At 35.3% G+C, this 23,586-nt stretch overlaps 2 protein-coding genes across 2 annotated transcripts; one reads left to right on the plus strand and one right to left on the minus strand.

Annotated features, from left to right (window-relative positions):
* Window positions 1–14,050: 14,050 nt before the first annotated feature.
* Window positions 14,051–16,178, plus strand: LOC134748422 (RRP15-like protein). Its single transcript, XM_063683207.1, has 4 exons — window positions 14,051–14,247; window positions 14,332–14,696; window positions 15,418–15,737; window positions 16,072–16,178. The coding sequence occupies exons 1-4, from the start codon at window positions 14,202–14,204 to the stop codon at window positions 16,130–16,132; spliced, it is 792 nt and encodes a 263-aa protein (XP_063539277.1). The 5' UTR covers window positions 14,051–14,201; the 3' UTR covers window positions 16,133–16,178.
* LOC134748421 (RAB6A-GEF complex partner protein 2) lies at window positions 16,112–21,865 on the minus strand. The gene is made up of 6 exons (XM_063683206.1): window positions 21,550–21,865; window positions 21,267–21,472; window positions 20,370–20,650; window positions 17,354–17,506; window positions 16,868–17,054; window positions 16,112–16,533 (listed from the first exon to the last, which is right to left on the minus strand). Exons 1-6 carry the CDS (start codon window positions 21,669–21,671, stop codon window positions 16,325–16,327), a joined length of 1,158 nt encoding a protein of 385 aa, XP_063539276.1. The 5' UTR covers window positions 21,672–21,865; the 3' UTR covers window positions 16,112–16,324.
* Between the last annotated feature and the right edge of the window lie 1,721 nt (window positions 21,866–23,586).

A 23,586-nucleotide genomic window follows, 5' to 3' on the forward strand; every position in this document is an offset into this window, starting at 1 on the left:
ATGCTATAGTAAAAGCTCTTATGAATTTAATGTCCCAATCTAACACAGTATCACCGTCCAACGTTGCAGCAGTTATTAATGCTTTATACCAACTAAATAACAACAATAATGGATCAGAGAGCCTTAGTGGTTCAGTGGAACGTTCGCAGTCTAATCAATAGAAAACAAGATTTAATACATATTATTAATAAACATGATCCCTTTTTAATCTGTCTTCAAGAGACATGGTTGAGAAGGGATTCAGTGTTTAAAATACCAGGATATGTCTGTCTGAGAGAAGACAGACCTGATGGGTATGGTGGAGTGGCCATACTTGTCAAAAACTCATTAACATATGATTTTATCACTTTACCTGTACATAGTGATGAATTATCTGTTATAGCAGTGGTTGTAAATAGTATTTGTTTTGTATCATTATATTATAATAAACCTAATAATAATATTTTTAAAGAAATTGAACAACTTTTTAAGGTCCTGCCTAAACCATTTGTATGCTTAGGGGATTTTAATGCTCACCATGAGTTCTGGGGCTCTGCTCAAACTTTATATTATGGAGAAAAGTTGTTGGAACTAATTAGCTCACGTAATTTATGCATATTAAATACTGGATCTCCAACTAGACTTGCTCGAAATCCAAGTGCAATAGACCTGTCCATTTGTACTCCAGATCTTGCTTCATCTCTATCTTGGTCAACTGCAGTTTCCACTTATGGTAGCGACCATTTTCCTATTCTCATTGCCTTTCCTTTGTTTAAGAAACCTCAAAGGCATGTCAGAATGCCCCGTATAAAACACAAGCTGATTGATGATAGATGGCATCAGTATAGAGAGGCTGTAGAACAAAAAATTAATAATTTGCCAGAAATAAGCCATTTGAATTTATTAGACAGTTCACAAGCATTTGCCACAGCTTTGCTTGACGCTGCAAATGAAACCTTTCCTTTGAAAAGTAGTAGTCCAGAATTCATTCCATCTCCACCTTGGTGGGATTCAGATTGCACTCTTGCAGTTAAACAAAGAAAGGAGGCAGAGAAAAGGTATTGTCAAGAAATGACTGATAATAACTTTGATAACTACTTAGAAGTTGCTAAATCCACTAAAGAATTACTTAGAAAAAAAAAGTTTGAAGGGTGGCATAGGTTTTGTAAATCATTAAGTCCTAATGTTTCACCATCTATAGTTTGGCAAAACATTAGACGGTTTAGATCGGCATTTAAAGACACACAGAGTAAAATACCTCCACTTTTAGCAGAACAAGTCATGGATCGTTTGGGTCCACCTTACGTCCCAGAGCATCCTATGATTCTCAGACCACTCATGTTATCTAATAATAATGCTGAAGATGTTTTAAATTCCCCCTTTTCACTTTTTGAACTAAAAGGAGTACTTTCGTCAACTAAAGACTCTGCACCCGGTGAAGACGGGATTCCTTACTCTTTCTTGTCAAAACTTGACGATAACAGTCTTTGTTACTTCCTTTCATTGATTAACAATGTTATGATAACAGGCTCTGTTCCTAAAGAATGGAGGACTCAAACATTAATTTTAATACAGAAGCCGAATAAACCCAATTCAGATCCCACATCGTATAGACCGATAGCTTTATCAACTGTACTGTCTAAAATTGCCGAACACTTAGTAAAAATCCGATTGGAATGGTTTATAGAACATAATAAACTGTTATCTTGTAATCAATTTGGTTTTAGGAAAGGTAAATGTACTCTTGACAGTTTAAGCATTTTTACCACAGATATCCGAATAAGTTTCTCTAGAAATGACTTCTTAGTTGCTGCTTTTCTAGATATAAATGCTGCGTACGACAACGTCAACATTTCAATCTTAAAAAATAAATTAATTCAACTAGATGTTCCTAACTTTTTGATTAATTTTATAATAAATATGTTGCATGAAAGGTACATAAAGTATCCACTAGACCAGTCTGGAAATGAAGTCATTCAAAGAACAGTTTGGAAGGGCCTGCCACAAGGATCTGTCTTGAGTCCTTTACTATATAACATTTATACTTATGATTTGGAACTTTCTGTTAAAGGGCAGGTAAATGTTCTTCAATATGCCGATGATTTGCTCTTATATGTTTCTGGGCGATCTTTAGAAAACATTAGTAATGTATTTGTCGCGACAGTCGATCCGATCGAGTCAAGTCGGATCGGTTCGACAGTGTCGCGAAGATTTAAATAAGATATTGTCTATGGTTTAACATTTCGATGAGACAAAAGTTCATATTTGGGTAATAACCGGCCATTCTCTCATTAGAAGAAGAAGAAGATAGATCTAATAATGTGATCTGATATAATGTGTGCTATCAAGTGTTATTATCAAGAAGCCAAGAAAGGCGACGCGCAGAGTCGGTGACCACATGGGCTGGTTTACCTGAAAGCTAAGTGTTTACTGCTTTGTACCTATTGTCTTATACTATTGTACAATTATCTTGATTTATAACTTAATAGCCATCTTGCTGGTTGCCACGCGGTAATCCGTGGATCCAGTAAGTTTGTACCTATGAGTTCACGATGAAGGTCGTGGAAGTTCTTTGGAGCCCATCTTAGGTAAGGCGGACTAGGTAATTTATAGATTATGTAGGAGAGAGGTGGCTTCGGCTGCTGGCGTCTCCTTCGTCAGTGTGGCCGGCTCTAGGAGTTCTGTGGTTTTGGCTGCTAGGTTCTCCTTTATCTTGTGCAGGAGTGCAGAGGTGACTACGGTCGCTATGTATTCCTTTATCAGCACGAAAGGGTGGCGGCTTCGGCCGCCAGGCGCCCCCCTTATGATTGTAAATGTGCAGCTATGGCACTTGGTAGCCTTCATCCGGTCTAGTGAGATGGTACTCATACATGTTATAGTAGCTAATAGATATCATTTGACACTTATTTATGATTGATGGAAGATGCCATCATCCTTAGAAACATATAGACATAAAAGATAGAGGTTTAAACTCTCATACTTAGTGGTAGACACTTAGTGATGCGTCATTTCATATAAACCCTTTTAACCACAGATGGTGCATAAGGCAGATGAGCGAAGCAGATTATCAAGACTACAACTGGACTGTGAGGTAGGACTAACCACTCCTCAACACTCACATACAATACCATTTATTCCTATTGTCGCGGAGTTCTGGACTATTATGGTAGTCTAGTATATTTGCTTGTCTATAGTGTTCATTATGAGAGCGTCGCGACAAAATGGTGAAGTGTGCTGAGATTTAGGATTGATTGGATCCTTGGACCTTTCCAGTACCATTTGTGGTTTATAAACTTTATGAGAGATGACGGACAGATTTTCTAACTACTTTACAGTTGTGCGTCGCAAAGTTGCTTGAGTTTCAAGTCTGTTAATACTAATAAACAAGTGTAGATACTTGTAGTATAGTGTAACATTGAGTTAATTCATTATTGATACTCATAGACTATGTAATTTAATCTCATTTGGCTGGAAGTGCTAAAAGTCAATACCTAGTAAATTTGTAAAGTCTAATATTTGAATGCTTGTTTCAATATAATTTGTTTGAAATATTAGTTTAGGGATGAGGCATTAATCGCTGCATCTTTCAGTCTGCGGCCGAGGCTGTTTGGTGTTGTTATCATTGCTTCATGGGTTAGATAGTTCACGAGTAGCTTCGGGGAGGCTATTACAAGTAGTGACATTCAAAAGTTAAATGAATTTTTGTTGTTAAGTCAATTGCTTGATCTAAATTAATAAGTAATGAAACTTAAGTACTAAATGATCAGTTTCTAAATTGCCTTAAAGTTCACTTGCTATGGCACTTATTACTGAGTGACTGACAAAAAAGCTATGTTATGAACCCCGACAGACACTGATAGTGAAGAAATTGTCTAGAGCGACATAAGATTCACAAATTAACTAATGAGGTATGACTCAAAACGGATTGAAATTTTACATACCTACAGATGTACCCTATTAAATTCTGTTGAAAATAATATGATAGTCAAAATACTTCTTGATAAATTAGAAAGTAGATATTCACATCATGCTATGCTATGCATACCTACATGTACTGATTGTTAGTGTCAAATAAATCAATTGATTTTATTTCTCTTGTCCCAGGTGTACCTAACTTTCTAAGGAGAGTCAAACTTGACTTATTACAGTGGACAGAGATAAATCAAAGTATCAGAGAAGCACACTAGATAAATTTAATTTCAATGATATATGAGATAGTAATGTCAAGTCATTAAGATACCTACATGATTGTAGTAATTGGACAGTAACATTTAAATGAAAATGCTACCTGAGAAGTGGGCCTAGATTTGTTTTTTATTGCGCTTTAGTATTGTTGTAAGCCGTTGACGGCACAAATGTGTCCGTACATAAGGATGGTTACCTACTAACTAACTAGTTGAGCTAACTACTTTATTACCGAAGTAGACAAAACATTTTAGTACTTGTTGAAATTACATGCTGACAGTAAGTAAGTCAAGATTATTCTATTCTATGTGTCACAACACGCTTGAGTATCTCATCTTCTTTCCTGATTCTTGAGTTCAAAGTAGTCCTTTGATTTCAGCTTGACTGTAGGCGGATAAACTATATAATACATAACTTACCTTGATATACCTGCAAAACTATAAATTCAGTTAATTTATTTACTATAAATTCAGTTAAATTATAGAGTTGAGCATCAGGAGTTTCAAGAAACACTCAAGTGTTAAACATACGTATTTTGCTGACCATACATGGTCTATGGTACATAGTACCTACAGTATTAAGTAAAGAAATAAATATTCTTGATTGTACACATAAAGCGAAGGAAAATGTACATTAAATGAAATACCTACCTATAAGTAGTCAAAGGTATACAGATTTACCGCAGTATGTAATAGATAAATGTAGCGCCTAGCTTGTTCAGTTCGTTCTAAAATATTTACATGTAGCAAGGATATTCAACCTTTATAATTTTCCTTGTGGGCCTCTAGAGTTGGTATATGTTGGTCAGAGTATAATAACTAGAATGTAATATAAAGTTGCTAAGGGGAATTGTACCTTAAGAAAGTAAGTAAGGTGACCCAGGGAATAACACTCTTGAATTCCCTATGTACTTTTCTTTGGACAGCTAAGTCGTACTTTGCTGTGATTGTAGTGAATAATAAGATAAGCATTTAAAAATTGTTACTGCATTCTAAATTCTCACAATGTTTATAGAAAGGGGTAAGACCATATTCTAATGTGACAAAGCAATATGCTGCACTGAGTAGCTAAATACAAAAATAACAAAGCTATCAGTTGTTAGCGTGCTTGTCGATACAGTGTCTTAAGAAATTTTCACTTGTGAAGTTGAGTAAAGCCTGAATTCGACTTGGGTTATGTTGAAATAGAATGTTGACCCATATTCTTACACTTTGTTTTAAAGTATTGAGTAAAAAATGCATTATTGGACAAATTATCCATTTATATACAGTTTCAAATTTCTAGAGTCGTTGCCTACACTTAATGCTTGCAGGAAATTTTGTAAAGCATTGTGTATTCTTATCTAATAGTAATTAACAAATAATACCTACAATTATTATCAGAAGGTATACATACCTTAACCATAAATAGAATGCTATTTAAAGAATAAAGGGCTGACGGATGTTTATATACGGAATGACAATTTTATTTGACACCAGTCTGGTGTTCCAGTATATTTCTTTAATTCAGCATGATGTAAAGAATGAAAGGTGATATTCGAAGGTACAAATGAAACAAAAACATAGTCATGAAAATATAGTTTAATATTCAATATTACAGTAATGTTGTGAAAAGAAATTGTTCTGTTAACATTTTGTTTTGAGTGTCTATAGCAGAATATGCAATTAAATTTGGAAGAACAATTTTGTTGATAAAGTGATTATTTAAACTTTAAATAGTCACTTTAAATTTTAAAGTTTTGACGTTTGTCCAAGGTACAAAAGGTATCACGTACTACGTTTGCACACGGATGGTAGCCTGTTCGAGAAAGGGGCTTGTATCGCGTATTGTTTGAACAACAGATCAATCATTTGAGTGCGTTTAGATCTGAGGTCGATTTGAGAGGAGTTTCTGTTGTTCCCTAAGTAACACAGCTAATTGCACGTATGATTCATCCACTGGTTTTATATGCAGTTAAGGAAATTTAGCACAAAGGTCACTGCTAGAACATCATACACACATGTCCCATAAGTACGTAACGTACACCTTTAGTATATCATTCTTAGTTTTAAAGGGCTAAGAAAGATTGGAATCAACCGAGCCGCCGGAGGTCAATGACATCTTGACATGGACATAGACTGACAATCTTGACATTTGTCAAATTTACTTCGCGCTATTTTCGCCCGCGAATATGTCAACTTGAGGTTCGTTTGAGTAACCGTTTTTGACGCTTGAATAAAAATTGCGATTGTTGATAAAATGAAACTCTCGTTTATTTGTGGATACTACGGGGAATAATTGTTTTGTTATCGTCGTCGGCCGTTAGGGCTTTGCTTGAAAATTAAAGGTATTATTTTCTAGTCCGGTCAAAATAGTTGTTGTATAAAGGAAAGTATTATACACAAGTTGTAATAAGTCCGGTGTATAGTTGAAAATTTAAATTCTAAAAATTTATTACTTTTTATTAATTTGCTGTTGGCAAAGGACCTGAACATTAGCGATTCGAATTTTGTTTTTATTAGTTTTTAGAAGTCTCGCCCCGCGCCCGTGACATGAAATGTTACAAAAGGACTTCAATTCAAATAAGTATGGATATATGTTTTCCTAATTCCTACGATTAATTGAATAATTGGAAATTTTAGTCTCTTGAGTCGTTAGACATATGCAAGAAATTATTCGGGACACCGAATATTATGCCTTCGTATAGCGCTCAAAGGAGCATGGGCGTATAAGCTCAATAAGCTCTTATGAGCATGATGACATGAAAGATATGAAAATAATTCCTAATTTTACAAGTCACTAAACGCAAATGCTTGTGACAAACCTTAAAATTTGTAATTGGTCAAGTTAAGTTTAATTGTGTAGAGTATGTAAGAATACTTCCGTGGGAAGAATAAGAATTAGTAATAAATTTCGTAAAATAACCGACAAGTTTAGCATTATACATGAACTTATAATGTAATGAATTTAAATTGTAACTAGTTTCTTGTTACAGTTGGTTGTTTGAAAGTGATATATTAGTATCATATTAATAACAGAAGATTAGTTCTTCACTATGTTTTCTTTATGATATAGAGAGCATATATATATATATATATATATACCTAATAAATTTAAATTTTACCTTATAGGTATAAATAAATACATGCCTACTTAGTAATTCTTGAGTCAGAAGTAAGGAAGTTGAAAGTGAAATGACTATAGTGTACCTAACCGTAATAATTAGGTAATTATTCATTCTTGCATAGCTCAAACTGTGAGCTGATGACAAATTAGTATAATTGTGATAAATTAGTTCATGCACAGCGTACTTTGCTATAAGTAAAGGCGAGTCAGCAGAGGTAGAAACATTCAGTATGTTTCTATTATTTGAGATCATTATCATCATCATCATCATACAACTAACAATTTTTTTTTATCCTGATATGAAATTTGTTGAATAGAGAGTTGGCCTAAAATCTAGAAGTTAGATGTTTTGCTGAGCATGTAAAAAAGACACAAATTTGAAAGTAGAAAAAATAAATAAAATAAGAATGGAAAATGTTCCTTCTGCCTAAATATTCAGATTGATTACTTCAGTAAAGTTAGCTCCCTGATGGATTTTAGCTCCTTGCCACAGGTAGCAACCTGTGGCAGGGAGATCATGTTCATCCGTTTTATTAGTTACTTGGATAATGAGAATAAGTTGATAAATTTAAGTAACTATGTATTGAGTAAAAATTTGAATTTAAAAGAGTCTTTGGAGAATTAATGAGAAATTTGACTTAGAGATGAAATGAAATGAAAAGAAAAATCATTATCTGGTTGAAACTTACTTACTAGCCAGTGATATTTAGTAATCAATCGCAATAGAATCAATGGCAACAACTTAAATGATGTTAAATATACTATACTGTTTAGACTCACTTGTTTTAGTCACTCGTGCGACATGTTTCGGAGAGCATAAGTTTCGTTTCTCAAGCACTAACAGTGCAAGCAGCGTTCACGACGGCTGTGTATCGCGTACCTACCGTAAAATTTATTTGATGTTAATATGTCTCACGACAGATTAAATTCGATTAAGTGATGTTATTCAGAACGAATGTAGTCGAAGAAATAAGCTATAGTATATACAGATTCAGAATGAATGAAGTCGAAGAATTAAGCTATAGTATATTCAGATTCAGAACGAATGTATTCGAAGAACAAAGCTATAGTATATTGTGGTTTTAAAGTTCCAGAAGGGAAAGATGTCCTCTTGAAGATTACTAGCGATTCATAGAAAAATATGTTGAATTATTGAGCCTTTGTAAGACAGAGGGAATATATTTCTCCCATGATTGAGAACTTTGTTTCAAAGTGATAGAGTTCAATTTTGCATAATTTCTGACATCCTTATGCCTTATGAAGGATCAATATGATGATGAAAGAAACGGAAGATGTGATTCTTATTAGTTATGTTATGGTCTTAGATACCTATAGTATTTCTATTAGAATGGGTTCCGTAACAAGAGCAGTGCGAGCCGCGAAATTGAGGAATTAGCAATTCACCTAGTATTAGGTGCAATAACTTGTTGACCCATTCATATTTATTGCTTATAAACTTTCTTGAATTGCCGTTTACATCCTATGTATTTACATCTCAGATGCACGTGAACTTTCTCGTCATATAGTTTGAAAAGGAGATACCTATGTTATAATAGCTACGTTGACATACGGAAGCGTTTCACATCGATTGATTGAAACGAATAAAGAGTTAACATTTTGGCCGTTTGGGTTATAAACGCCGCGCTTTGATGATATATTTGTTATGTAACAATATAATGTGTTACAACAAGAACTTTAGCAAAATAGAGTTTGCAAAGTAGATGAATATTATTGAATATATAATATATATGTCATTAAAGTTCTTAACTTCAGACACGTTGGTTAACACGTTGGTTAACAGTAATGGATTACAATGATATAGTTTGCCTTTATGTGTAGAGAACGATAATATATTCGGTAAACAAATTAAGAGAATTTGTGCAGACATTATATGATGTAATTGAAATTAAGTATGAAATTTGCATACAACTTCGGGAGTAACAATTATAAAAATGAATTAATATTGGAGATCGTTACAAGTAAATTAAAGTTTGATGTACCTATCAAGGAAACTCTCGTAATCAAATTAGATTTTGAGATAGTAATTTAATTGAATTATTATATATATGCTTACAGGCAAATGATGTTGCCACAGAATAACATAACGGGTTTTTTAGTCTCGTGGGTAAGAGTAAGCGATGTTTATACTATGTGAAACAGTTATTTTAGACTACATGTTAAAACTACATTGGAATCGCTATATTAAGCACTGAATTAATGGCACATTTAAGAACAACAGTAATTACGTAGGTAATCGACAATTAAGATGTATGGTTCTGAGCCATTTTAAGTTTCGCTTTGGCTATTAATCTAACTTATTTGTGCTTTTACTTGAGTATGAGGACCCACGCCCTTCTCGCGCTGGAGAGGAGGCCTGTGCCCAGCAGTGGGACATTATGTGGGCTAAATATTTTAGTATTATACGAGTAATTACAACGAAGTCTTGTTATTTTCGATCAAAAGCGATCTGTGCCAGAATTTAAATAATTCTAGTTTGTCATGTACATGTGCATGTACTTATATGAAATGCCTAAAGGCAGTATTTACGTCTAATATAAAATATACTCTTGGAGATAAAACTCATAAATATGATACTTACATCTAGGTGTTCAAATAACACTTTATGAGTAGTCTTGTTAGTATACAGACTGTCAGATATTTTCGTTATTAATGTTAAACGATTACGACTTGAAAGTGCACTTACTTGCCTTCTTCCTTTTATTGGGGAGGGCTGCCAAGCAGGACAAGTCCATATAGTAACGAATGAGGTTGACAGACCAAGACAGACAGCAGGAAAGACAGAAGACAGATTCCTGCAGCTACTGCTAGATTTAGCAGCAGCTACTTTGTTGTGACATCGTGTAAGGCCCGCTGTGGCATCAATGTTTTTACTCACGCATGAGGCGGTGAAAGTAAAATCTGTACCTATCGTGTAAGGCCCGCTATGGCATCGATGGTTTTATTCACGCATGAGGCGGTGAATGCAATTTCTGTATCGTGTAAGGCTCGCTGTGGCATCGATGTTTGTATTAATGGGTGTAAGACCCGTAAGATATCCGAGTACGATTGTAATCAAGTAAGACCCACAGTGACAGTGTGGGTTCGTATCAGAGTATAAAGCCAAGGGTGGATTTAGAATATAGTCTAGATTCATAATATTAACAAATGAGATAACAGTGACGTTCTAACTTGGTTAGAAGTACAATACAGAGTTATTATTTGGATAAATAGAGATGAATACGACTTTTATGTGCATAATAAATTAATAACATATAATTATTCAATTTCAAGACTAAGAAAAGGAAACTGAGTTTGCTTAAGTTGTTAGCAACATTAAACTTAGAGGATGATATGGTGGTTATCCTGGTAATGATGAGTGTTTATAATAATCATACATATTAGAAGAGGTCGCGATTTAATTCCTTGAGCGAATATCTGAGAGATTTAAATTGACAGACGAAACGACTATTAGTTAGTTAATGAAGGACTGACTTTAAACAGAGTTGTTCGTAGTACAATGTCAGATAGTTCAGATACCAAAGTTGGGTATTTGTTCTAGGAAAGTATTAATTGAATTAGAGTACCCACATTTTTAAGTATTTTTACGGAATATGTAAGTAAGTAAATAAGCATACTTAATAAAGCTGACTGAGACTTATTATCCCAACTTTACTACACTTAGAGGAAGCTACAAGTAAATGGAAACTTGATGACGATAAAGTTAAGGTCAGTTAAAGAGGAAAGATCCTAGACCTTAAGACAATGGATAGAGAGAAAGAACGTAATCAAAATTGAATATCTATCTATAAATCGTCATTTTTCCTGTCTAGTCGGCAGTGTCGCGACAGTCGATCCGATCGAGTCAAGTCGGATCGGTTCGACAGTGTCGCGAAGATTTAAATAAGATATTGTCTATGGTTTAACATTTCGATGAGACAAAAGTTCATATTTGGGTAATAACCGGCCATTCTCTCATTAGAAGAAGAAGAAGATAGATCTAATAATGTGATCTGATATAATGTGTGCTATCAAGTGTTATTATCAAGAAGCCAAGAAAGGCGACGCGCAGAGTCGGTGACCACATGGGCTGGTTTACCTGAAAGCTAAGTGTTTACTGCTTTGTACCTATTGTCTTATACTATTGTACAATTATCTTGATTTATAACTTAATAGCCATCTTGCTGGTTGCCACGCGGTAATCCGTGGATCCAGTAAGTTTGTACCTATGAGTTCACGATGAAGGTCGTGGAAGTTCTTTGGAGCCCATCTTAGGTAAGGCGGACTAGGTAATTTATAGATTATGTAGGAGAGAGGTGGCTTCGGCTGCTGGCGTCTCCTTCGTCAGTGTGGCCGGCTCTAGGAGTTCTGTGGTTTTGGCTGCTAGGTTCTCCTTTATCTTGTGCAGGAGTGCAGAGGTGACTACGGTCGCTATGTATTCCTTTATCAGCACGAAAGGGTGGCGGCTTCGGCCGCCAGGCGCCCCCCTTATGATTGTAAATGTGCAGCTATGGCACTTGGTAGCCTTCATCCGGTCTAGTGAGATGGTACTCATACATGTTATAGTAGCTAATAGATATCATTTGACACTTATTTATGATTGATGGAAGATGCCATCATCCTTAGAAACATATAGACATAAAAGATAGAGGTTTAAACTCTCATACTTAGTGGTAGACACTTAGTGATGCGTCATTTCATATAAACCCTTTTAACCACAGATGGTGCATAAGGCAGATGAGCGAAGCAGATTATCAAGACTACAACTGGACTGTGAGGTAGGACTAACCACTCCTCAACACTCACATACAATACCATTTATTCCTATTGTCGCGGAGTTCTGGACTATTATGGTAGTCTAGTATATTTGCTTGTCTATAGTGTTCATTATGAGAGCGTCGCGACAGTATTATCATCATCTTTGAGTGCCTTAAATAATTGGTTGAATAATAATGGATTAGATCTTTCGCCGTCTAAAAGTTCGGTTGTAGTTTTTTCACGAAAGCAAAATATTCCACCTGTTAACATAAATTATAATGGTAGTCCATTAGTAATTAAAGATAATGTAAAATTTTTGGGAGTTATATTGGACCGTAAACTTACTGGACTTCCTCATTTTGAAAATATTGAATTAAGATGTGAACGGAATCTGAACATTTTAAGATGTCTGACAGGAGTCTGGTGGGGGGCTCACCCTTTTACTATGAGATTGCTATACAACGCTTTGATTAGAAGTGTTTTAGATTATGGCACTTTCCTTTTACACCCTGGAAATGTTAAAGCGATCAAAAAAATTGATTCTATTCAGTCCAAGGCTTTAAGATTGGTTACAGGTGCAATGAAATCGAGTCCAATAAGTTGCTTACAAGTAGAATGCTGTGATCCACCCCTTGCGTTTAGAAGACAGTTTCTCTGTGATAAATTCTTTTTCCGTACCCTGCAACTAGATTCTCATCCACTGATTTCAAAAGTAAAGCAATTGGCTGAACTGGTCGGATCTTGTAATTATTGGGCTCATAAGGATTCTCCTTGTCTTGTTAAAAGTTATAAAAAATATCAAAGTTTAGAAGCACCCACTTACAGAAGCGCGATTCTTCCTTTATATCAACACGACTACAACAGTCTCATTACAGAGCCAGATATTAAATTTAACATAGGGTTATCTAAAAACGATATTAATCCAAAATTGGAATTTATTAACCTTCTTAATATTGAATGGGCTAATTGGCACTGTTTATACACAGATGCCTCCAAACATGGCGATAGGAGTTGCGTTGGTGTTGGTATTTTCCATTCACAATACAAGGGATTACAACTTATCAAACTGCCACCTGAAACTTCCGTCTACACTGGTGAATGTTATGGTTTACTTAAAGCTATAGAATATATACTTATGTTGAAGATACCTAAAACCATAGTTTTTTCAGACTCTCGCAGTGCTTTAGAAGCCATAACGAGGTTCCCATTTAAGTCTCATAAACAGTCTCCAGTTATCTTTAATATTAGGAATCTTTTGTATAAATGTTCACAGAAGAGTTGTGCTGTCGTGCTGGCTTGGGTACCAAGCCACGTGGGCATTCCTGGGAATGAAAGAGCTGACCAATTGGCGAATGAGGCTATTCACGTGGGAGACATTGTGCCATACCAGAATTATTGTCTTGACTTAATAAATTTGTCAAAAGTTTATTTGTATGAGGATTGGAATGGGATTTGGAATAAGGAAACCTCAAAAGGTAAACATTATAGGCATATTCAGCCGTCAATTCCAAGGAAACCATGGTTTAGCAAAATATCTTTTTCGAAAACTGTAACTTCTATTTTGTGTAGAATGCGCCTGGGGCATGTTTGTTCCCCGGAGCATTTACACGTAATAAATAAAAAGCCGGATCCTCATTGTTCTTGTGGAGACTATGGGGATCTGAACCATATTTTCTTTGCATGCCCTCTTTATGATCGGTCTGATTTCCTTTCCAGCCTTGAATCATTACGCATCCCATTTCCTACATCCATAATTTGCTTGTTATTTAGTAACTCCTATGATATTTATAAAATTATATCAGTATTTTTAGAAAAGAATGATATAAAAATATAGTATAGAATATAATTATATATATTACACTAAATCCAATCCTTTCCTTTCCAAATTTTCGTCTTATCCGTATTTCCTAATTCCTAGTTTCCCTAACTTTTAATTCCTCCACAACCTGACATTGGCTAACCTAACAAAAGCCATAACAAGAAGAAAAAAAAAAAAAAAAAAAAAAAAAAAACGTCAAAACTGTCAAAACAGCGTGTTGGTTTGCTTGGGTGCAGGACACGTGAAATGGGTCATATTTATATATTTCTTCATTTTTAAAGCCCATTTACGCAGAGACAATTAAGTTAGTGCTAAAAAAATAAGCCATTCTTTATACTCATTTAATGTACATTGTACAATGGTGGTAGCTCCAGAAATGTCTAAGCCAATACTAAAAGTTTCAGGTAATTTTCTTGTTAAATACACCCTTTTATAATAAAAAACGTTTTAGAAGGAACAATTAAACTATGATAATCTTAATATTTTAGTGTCCGACGATGAATCTTCAAGTGACGATCAAGCATCAGAAGGATCAGAGAATGAAGAGGGGATGGAAATTGAATCATCAGGTGAAGAAAGTGGGAACTCTGCTTCAGGGGAAGACAACAGTGACGATGAAGATGTTGTAATAACCAACAAAGGCTGGGGCGATTCCATATCAAAGATTCTCAGCTCCACTAAACCCAAAAATAAGAAAACATTGGTATTATCGAGGGCTAAGAAGTACTCTGCAACAGAAAAGGTTGAAAAGGAAGAAAAACCGGCATTTGAAGTGATTGGGGAAACTAAAGAAGAAAAGCCATTGCTAAAGAAAGAGGATCCAGACACTTCAGAACCAGCACCTAAAAAGAAAGTGAGTATGAATAGAAATATGATTTTATCTGAGGGTATTGCCAAAGAGGCATGATTTTCGATAGAACTTAAGGAGAGGTATAACATGTATCAGTTTACAGTAAATATTTTGAGTTTAATACTAATGTAGTAAATATCGAAAGTGTTATTTATTTCCATTTTATATTCATTTAAAAACATAATTATTCTCTAAGGTTGACTATTAACTCCCCAACATAGGGCATGTTGTATCAAGTTGACAGTGCAACAAGATTGCACTCACAAATTTATTGAAATCAATAGGGAATATTATGTGTAACTCTGCGAAGGGGGCGCCACTACCACAATCTGAGGGTCTATCGCGAAACAAGCAAATCGGAATTTCGTTATCTACCATCTGTCACTCTTGCATATTCGAGTGATAAACAGGCAGATAGCAAAATTTCAGATTCGCGTTTGCAAACAAACTGAACAAACTGCCTTGATGCATCAATGTCATATTTTATTATCACTGAAAACTTGTCAAAAACCTTGTATGTATAAGTTACTCTATGGTTTACTAAAAACTCTGCACTCTGGTGCAGAACATTGCAGTAATATCCCCTATTCTTGGTGAGAATTGTACACAAAGCATTACTTACCAGTCAACATCAGACTTAAATATTTATTTTTTGTCAACATTTTAACAATATCTGCAAAATACTATTCAGCAGAAATATTATAATTAAGGTGTTTTCTTACAGAACAATGAAAAGCCCTCAATAAGAGTAAAACCCAACATATTAGAAAAGGATAGAGAGAGGTTATTAAACAAGATTGCAACAAAAGGTGTTGTGCAGCTGTTCAATGCAGTCAGAAACCAGCAGAAGACAATGGAGAAGGAAATGGACAGGAGTGATCTATCTGAAGCTAAGAAGGAGAAAATCTTAAAGAAATTTGACAAAAGAGCATTCTTAGATACTCTCATGGGACAGACTAAATCGGTAGTTGTGGATCAGGAGACTAAAGCTCCAAAGAATGAAGTGAAGCCTGAGGAAGAGAAACCTAGATGGAATGCATTAAGGTATGTTAAAGTACTTCTTTAGGAAACAATTTTTTTAATCCGTTTTTCCTCCTTCACCACCACCAAATGGTCGCTCCTGGACCATTTTACAATTTGTTGTTATAGGGTATTTGACTACTAGTCAAATCAGTTTATTTATTTGAACTGTCAAAACAAAGTTTTATATGGGTTTTAAAATAGACATTGTGTCTAAAATACCTGCTGTCTATGTTTCTCTAATCTTTTGGTGCTTTATTTTATGCATGGTGTAAAATAATTTATTTTTAATACAGTCAAATACCCTATTGAGAAGTATCACATACCAAACCAATGTTTCTATATTACTTTTTTTCAGAGATGACTTCATGATGGGAGCCAAGATGAAAGACTGGGACAAAGAGTCAGTAGATGAATGATTTTATTACATTAATTGTAAATTAATAAATAATCTTTATAAAATCATTTCTTATTGTCTAATTTGATTACCATTCTATATAATTATGTACATTACAATTTATTTTGATAAAATCTAATAGTAATTATTTATAAAAAAATGGAATTGTGTGTTTAGCTGTATTATCTTTTAATTTATATTAATTATTTTTTTATTATTTTATGTACATTGTGTAAGCATCATTGCCGACCACATGCTGTGTGATCTGCTTGGGCAAAGTAGAATATATCTTGACAGGGAGATTCCAGACCATAGTTTCAATGGGCACATTCAAGGGTGCATTCCAATCTTTGTCTTCAGGATTGGGAAGTAGCTTTTCATTTGTGGTTACAAACTCGAAGTGGAGACGCCATTTTAGTGTTACTGAAAAATGAAAAATCATTGTAAAACTAATTTTATTTTTTATCTAGCATACTTTAGGAAAGAGATGCTTTCAATTAAAATGTGCACCTTATGGGATGTTATTGATGTTATGCCAGAAGCAGCCAGACTCAATTATAAATTTAGGTACATAATAAGAATAAGTGAGGGTACACATATTAGTGAGACTGGTGTGGTTCTATGTCCGTCTCACTAACATTTAGTGTTTAGTGGTGCAAAGTCATTGTTGTTTTTTGTGGATTGTATTGATCTTGATACTGAATTTGGTTATATGAATGGTTAATGGTTAAGCTTCAAAAAAAATGTAACCACATACCTTCATCAACCTCGAAAGCAGGAGTGATGTGCAACGGAATGGGTAATATTAACTCTGAATGGGTGAGACCTAAGGTTACTTCATGATATCTTGCCACGGTCATAGACCTGCTGCTGGTCTCTTTGTTATTATTAGCTTTAGCTGGTGACAATTTAACTATTTCTTCAGGCTGCAGAGACACTGATACCTAGAATAACACAAAATATCACACACTAAACACTATGCCCTATATAAAATAAATAAATTAAATTATGATTGAATGAAACTTTTTTTTTCAGAACTACTATCTAATATATACATAATAATACTATGATAGCAGACATAAAACATCTAGTTTAGTATGATAAAGTCAAAAAAATAGTAATGGTTTCAAAACAAAAATTAAAAAGGAAGCAACTTGTCTCTCTTTACAAAATAGTGGCTTCTTCTTCTTTCTGAATAACTAGTGTCAAGAAATGACTTAAACTTAATAAATTATCTAATTACCTGCATACAAGTAACAGTTCCGACTGAGAAATCGAAAGTCCCAACAATATCTTCACCCAGTTTGTAGGCAGACTTGAATAGGCAGAATCTTCCCACTTTACCTCTAGAGTTGGTTATCATGTATGAATTAGGACTTCTCCGCGCTGTGAGATTCTGGAGAAAATAAATACATATTGAGCATGACAGTTGGTAGTATCCAGCTAGAGTTACAAGTAAATAACATAACATAATGACATAAATTAAAATGATATTCTGGATAAAGGACCAAGCAGTCTGGCTTAATAGGTACCTTTCTGGGGGTGATAGTACTATACTTCGTTTTGTTTAGTGTTAAAATATAAATCGCAGTTCTGTTTAGGGGTGGTCACTGGTCCAGGTTCGCGTTGACAGACTGCCTTTTCATAACTACCTTTGTACTTTGTACACAAATGTCAAAACCTACCCTTATTATCCATACACACACATTAGAAAGAGGGTGTATTTTTATTGAAAAACACTTGAAAACTATGTAACAATTATATAGCAAACTATTTTTTTAAAGCATTTTTCTATAAAAAGACATGTCAATCTTGCTTTTTTCTAAATCATTTTCCTCGCGTTATCCCGGCATTTTTCCACGGCTCATGGGAGTGGGAGCCTGGGGTCCGCTTGACAACTAATCCTAAGAATTGACGTAGGCAGAGGCACTAGTTTTTACGAAAGCGACTGCCATCTGACCTTCCAACCCAGAAGGGGAACTAGGCCTTGTTAGGATTAGCCCGGTTTCCTCACGATGTTTCCTTCACCGAAAAGCGACTGGTAAATATTAAATAATATTTCGTACATAAGTTCCAAAAACTTATTGGTACGAGCCAGGGTTTGAACCTGCGACCTCCGGATTGAAAGTCACACGCTCTTACCGCTAGGCCACCAGCGCGCTTCTTTTTTCTAATGCTAAATAAAAACAAATTATTACATAAGAGTTAAATGTTAATAATATAATAAAAATATAAAAAAAAAAAATATATATAAAGAATTTAATAGGCCACTATATATAGCTTTTGTGGACTACTCGAAAGCTTTCGATAGTATAACACAGTCATCTATATTGCTTGCCCTAAAAAAACAATAATATCAACAACACATATATAGACATAATAAAGAATATTTATTCAAAAAGCACAAGCAGAGTTAAACTAGAAAGGCAAGGCGAACCATTCACAATTGGGAGAGGAGTGAGACAAGGCGACCCACTCTCTCCAAAACTATTTATAGCGGTTCTGGAGGATATTTTCAAGAAAATGGACTGGAATCGAAAAGGAATATGGATATCGAACAAAAAACTAACGCATTTAAGATTTGCTGATGACATAGCCATCTTTAGTGAATCAGCAAAAGACATGGAAAAAATGCTACAAGAACTGGACTTTGAAAGCAAAAAAATCGGCCTGCACATGAATGCATCTAAAACTAAAATCATGTCAAACTACAACAAGAAGACTATCAAAATAGAGGAAAAACCCATAGATTATGTGGAAGACTATGTATATCTGGGAAAATTAGTATCTTTCGCAACAACCAGTAATGAAAATGAAATTGATAGAAGAATAAACACAACCTGGAAGAAATACTGGGCACAAAAAGAAATTCTCAAAGGCAATTACAATCTTAACATGAAAAAGATCATAATGGACTCCTGCATTCTTCCTAGCTTGACATATGCATGCCAAACATGGGTTTACACGGAAAGAGCGAAGAACAAAATTCTATCTTGCCAGCATGCAATGGAAAGAAGTATTTTAAATTTAAGAAGAATACAAAAAACAAGAAATATAGACATCCGCAAGAGAACAAAGATAACAGATGCCCTGCAGTTTAGTCTGAAACAAAAGTGGAGGTGGGCAGGTCATGTAGCAAGATATCAGGATCAAAGGTGGACAAATCTTGTAACAAAATGGCCAGGCCCAGCTGGAAAGAGAAGAGCGGGAAGGCAAAGAAAAAGATGGGCAGATGACATTGTACAGGCTGCGGGAAAAAAATGGATGGATGTTGCCACCGACAAAGAGAGGTGGAGACAGATGGAGGAGGCTTATACCCTTGGGGACCACTAATGTGGGATAAAGCTAAATAATAATAATAATAGCCCGCAGGGCAGCTTGTGGCGAGCTGTTGGGGAGTGACGACCCCACGGACCCGAGTGCTCCAGAGAGTCGGTCAGGGTCTCCGTCTCCGGCGTGTCTTCGTCGATCGGAGTGGACCCCAAGGGGACCCGCAGGACTCTCAGCTCTGGCTTGCCTTCATTGGCCGTCCAGAGGGGAGTCGTAAGAGTTATATGCTCCAGGGGTGGAAGTGTTAAAGGGCATAACGCCGCAAGTAACTTCGGAGAAAGCGCAGCACACCTCTCGACACCCCTGAGCCGCTCACTCCGGTGTTGCGTCTGGCCATCTTTACGATGGCGCATCAGGTGCCCATCTAACGAGTGGCGAGTCACCGCCTGCCTCGATAACCTGTGCAAGCAATGTTATGGCAGGTGTCCGGACTTCTTTGTAATAGCCCAGTCTTTTAACCACCCAAACTTAAACCATAGATCAGTACTCTGTCCATACTCTCTACAATAGTTTCCAATGCCTGCTGAAACCGGTTCACGGATATCTATTGATGTACCCGTGAATGGGTTCCACCAGGCGTTCTACATGACATCAAATCTCTCCAAACGGCCTCTACGTGTTGGATCTATATCCCCACGCACGCCTTATAAATGACCGGGCTCGAAAGACCCGAGAGTTTTAAAACGGAGATACACATAATAATAAAAAATGTTAATATATTTTTCCTTTTTTATTGTGGGACGTACCACAATAAAAAAGTTGATCATCGTTGATTTTTTCATTTTGATTGACATCTGTATATACAATTTATAGATTATTACATAAGATTTGAGATTCATACCTATTGCTTTTATAATCTGTTCTTTATATTTATTTACATAAGCAACACTGTCTTTTGTTTGGGAAAAGTTTATAAAAATAAAGTATACCTGCAACACTTGCAAAGCCATAGTCAGTGGTGTTTCCACCTTCCTCTCTTCAGAGAATGGGTTTGTTGGCTGCAGCTCCTCAGTTGTCTCATTCCCACACAGCGCGGCAAGGTCTTGCATGTTCATAATTGGACTAATAGGCAGCACTCGGAAAGGTATCCGGACCATTTTGATGTGAGAGCCGACTTTTTGAGTGGCTATTGTGACTTTGTAGGAGTATTTCACTGATGTGCCACGGTAAGACGGTGGTGCTTCAATTGGTAAGGATTCTCTGTACCAAACTAGACGAAACATATTTTTTTATTATAGATTAGACTTTAGTAATCAGACTTAAAATATTAACCCCCTTATTCATAAAACTTTATAACCAGCAATTAGACAATTGAAGGGTACACGGAAAGAACATGTCTAGTCACTTTTTTCGGAAAATGAGATTTTTATCTCAAAATGTAGAGTTCCCAATGAACTATTAGTTATATCTTTTGCTACCACTATAATATATGTAACACAACTTTTTTTTTTAGTTAAAAAAGACCTGGTCACGGAATTACCATTCAATTCTGACATGGTGCCAAATTTTAAAACCGCGATTACTCAAAATGTTACTAAAGTGACTAGACATGTTCCATCCGTGTACCTTTCAATTTATGTTTCATCCTTTTCTTACAAATACATAAGTCAAAATGACAGACTAAGACAAACCATCAATAGCTAATTGAGGTTTGTAGTGCGGTCATGAATAATGCCATAAAACAATAAGATTTTAAGGTGCTTGGTGTCTAAAGCAAAGTACAATATAAATATGTTCGATAGGTGAGTGAATCTAGTAATGCTGGGTTTCTTTAGCTCAGGACATCCCCCCCCCCATAGTGTTTGGTTTTAAAATATTTTACTTACATGTTTTAGTCTCTCCAAGAGGTATAGTCAAATCGCAGAATAATATCTTTGGCTTAGTATGAAATATCACATCACCAATGTCACATGAAGTCACCTCCAAAGATGTAGTCTTCTCAACAGTAGGTGTTTTTTCAGCCATGCTTCCAGATGTGGAATAGAAACAGTGGATCTGTGCGGAACCCCATGCTAAGTTCTCTAAAATATCACTGTAAAATTCATGTTAGAGATAAAAAACAAAAGTGAGAGGTGATTTCAATGGAAAACTGTTTTTATTTTAACTTACCTGTGGCTTTGGGAATTTCTGTGTTCTGGTTGTGTTGTATGACAAAATGTGATACAACACTCTAGGGCCTCACCAGCTAAGTAAACGGTGCCAGTTGTTAACTTGGCTGTAAGCTCAATCATTTTTGTTTAGTCAGCTATTTCCATGGATTACTATATCTTCATTATTAAGTATGACAACCAATAAAAAAGATTCAGGTTTTTCTGCGTTTAAACTAGTTTTGTACTTGTTAATATCGTAAATTTCATAAAATAATTATAGTTTGTATTCAAAATACAATACTCCCCAATAGGAAATGAAGCAGTTTGACTTTGAGTAGACGACGTTGAGCGTTGACGTTTCTTATTGCAATTTTGACAACCTACATTGACGGATGAATAAAAAGGGGTTACCATATAACGTTTATGTATTTTCCTTCTTCAAGAGATTATTAAACAGGTGTAAAAATATAGTTAATAACCACAAATTTAATATATACGCTAGATGACGCAAATACCACGATTTGTATTGAAACCAAACGTGCCGACTTTTTTATACAAAATTTACGCATACTATAATTTTAAAATTACTTATCTATGACAGGAAATATGTTATTGCCTTTAGGTGCTCGCAATTTTTGGGCTGTTGCAGTTAATTATCATGCAACGAAGCATTTTTTAAGATTTCTCGGACGTCCGGCTGCAACAACCGGCGGCGTGGACTGTAAAGAGCGACGGTCAACCTCGACGCTTAGTCGGGGTTCGGACACGCGAAGTAGATGCATTTGCGTCTTCAATGGTATATTTATTTCTGTGTTAAACACTTTATTTATATAACGACCGCACGCTAAATTCGTTTTAACGGCCAATGCTTAGTCGAAAATCCAACAAAATCGCGCTCGTGCGAAGGGGGCCTAAGCGCTTGAGCAAAATTGAAATACGATAATGTAATGCAAGAATTATATTTTACCACTTTAATGGGAAATGGTCAAAAGTGGTAACATTCGGTTCGTTCAAAAATGAACAAAAAATATTACTTTAATATAGTTGGTCAAACCAAAATGGCAGTAAAAAGAACAAAAAACTATACTCATCCTTTTCTTTTGGGTGCTAGTACGAGTGTAAGACAAAGATAGTATGATTCTCTCAGTCTATGTTTTAAATGAGACAGTCCTTTGACAAACTTATATCCATAATAATATGACCAAATCCACGATCTCAGAATAATGACTAAAGCAAAGAAGCCGGGCAAAAATAAAAGCTTGGTAAAAGATATCGTATTCACAACACGTTATTACTTTTTGTCTATGAGTGAGTGAGACAACAATCCGCAAGTTCTTTCGTTTTTTTCAGTATTGTCATAAGATAAACTGAGGGAAATGTCAAATGGTCCTATGTGGTTCTATAATATAATCCAGCCAAATAAAATATATGTTCGTTATTTCACAGGTAGGTGACAACTGTAACAACTTGACATAGTCGTATTATTTTAGTTGAAATATTCCGGGATGTTTCAGCGGTCATCTTGGTTTATTTTAATTATATTGTTGCTACTCCTGAAAGATTGTTGGAAAACGTGCTGAGTTTTTATTTGTAATGGTTTGAAGTTCCCTTTGTGATAATGTCTTGTGTGATCGAGGGCTGTAAATCGCAAACAGGAAGAATAGAAAATACGCACTAACCGATAACCTTTAATCGGTGAGTTTTGTTCAATTTTGAAGAAATTAATTTATAGGACCTGACCCTAAACATAGAAATCGATATGTTGTTTGTGTAATTATTACTTGCATTCAAGTCTATATAGATTTTTGCATATATTTTCGAACTTTTCTGCTAAGTATGAAAGGTTATATTTTTGGCATAGTGATGTATCGACCTCAGATCAATAACCTATCGACGTTTACAGCTTTCTTATAGTTTGGCCCAGGACTGTCTCATTTTAATTGATGAGTACAGTCAAGGGCATAAATATATATACATTCCCAAAGTCCCAAAAATATATGTACGCTCAGACAATAAAATCGTGTTCACCTATTTTTAAGCCATTTGTCTGGATCGA

This window comes from Cydia strobilella, chromosome 16 (assembly GCF_947568885.1).
Source record: "Cydia strobilella chromosome 16, ilCydStro3.1, whole genome shotgun sequence".
Lineage (NCBI taxonomy): Eukaryota > Metazoa > Arthropoda > Insecta > Lepidoptera > Tortricidae > Cydia > Cydia strobilella.

Coding starts and splice junctions, on each gene's coding strand:
- LOC134748422 (XM_063683207.1), top strand. CDS start 14,202: ATGGTGGTAGCTCCAGAAATGTCTAAGCCAATACTAAAAGTTTCAG. Junction 14,248..14,331: donor GCCAATACTAAAAGTTTCAG/GTAATTTTCTTG, acceptor TTAATATTTTAG/TGTCCGACGATGAATCTTCA. Junction 14,697..15,417: donor AACCAGCACCTAAAAAGAAA/GTGAGTATGAAT, acceptor GTTTTCTTACAG/AACAATGAAAAGCCCTCAAT.
- LOC134748421 (XM_063683206.1), bottom strand. CDS start 21,671: ATGATTGAGCTTACAGCCAAGTTAACAACTGGCACCGTTTACTTAGCT. Junction 17,507..20,369: donor TGGCTTTGCAAGTGTTGCAG/GTATACTTTATT, acceptor TATTTTCTCCAG/AATCTCACAGCGCGGAGAAG. Junction 17,055..17,353: donor GAACTGTTACTTGTATGCAG/GTAATTAGATAA, acceptor GTGTTATTCTAG/GTATCAGTGTCTCTGCAGCC.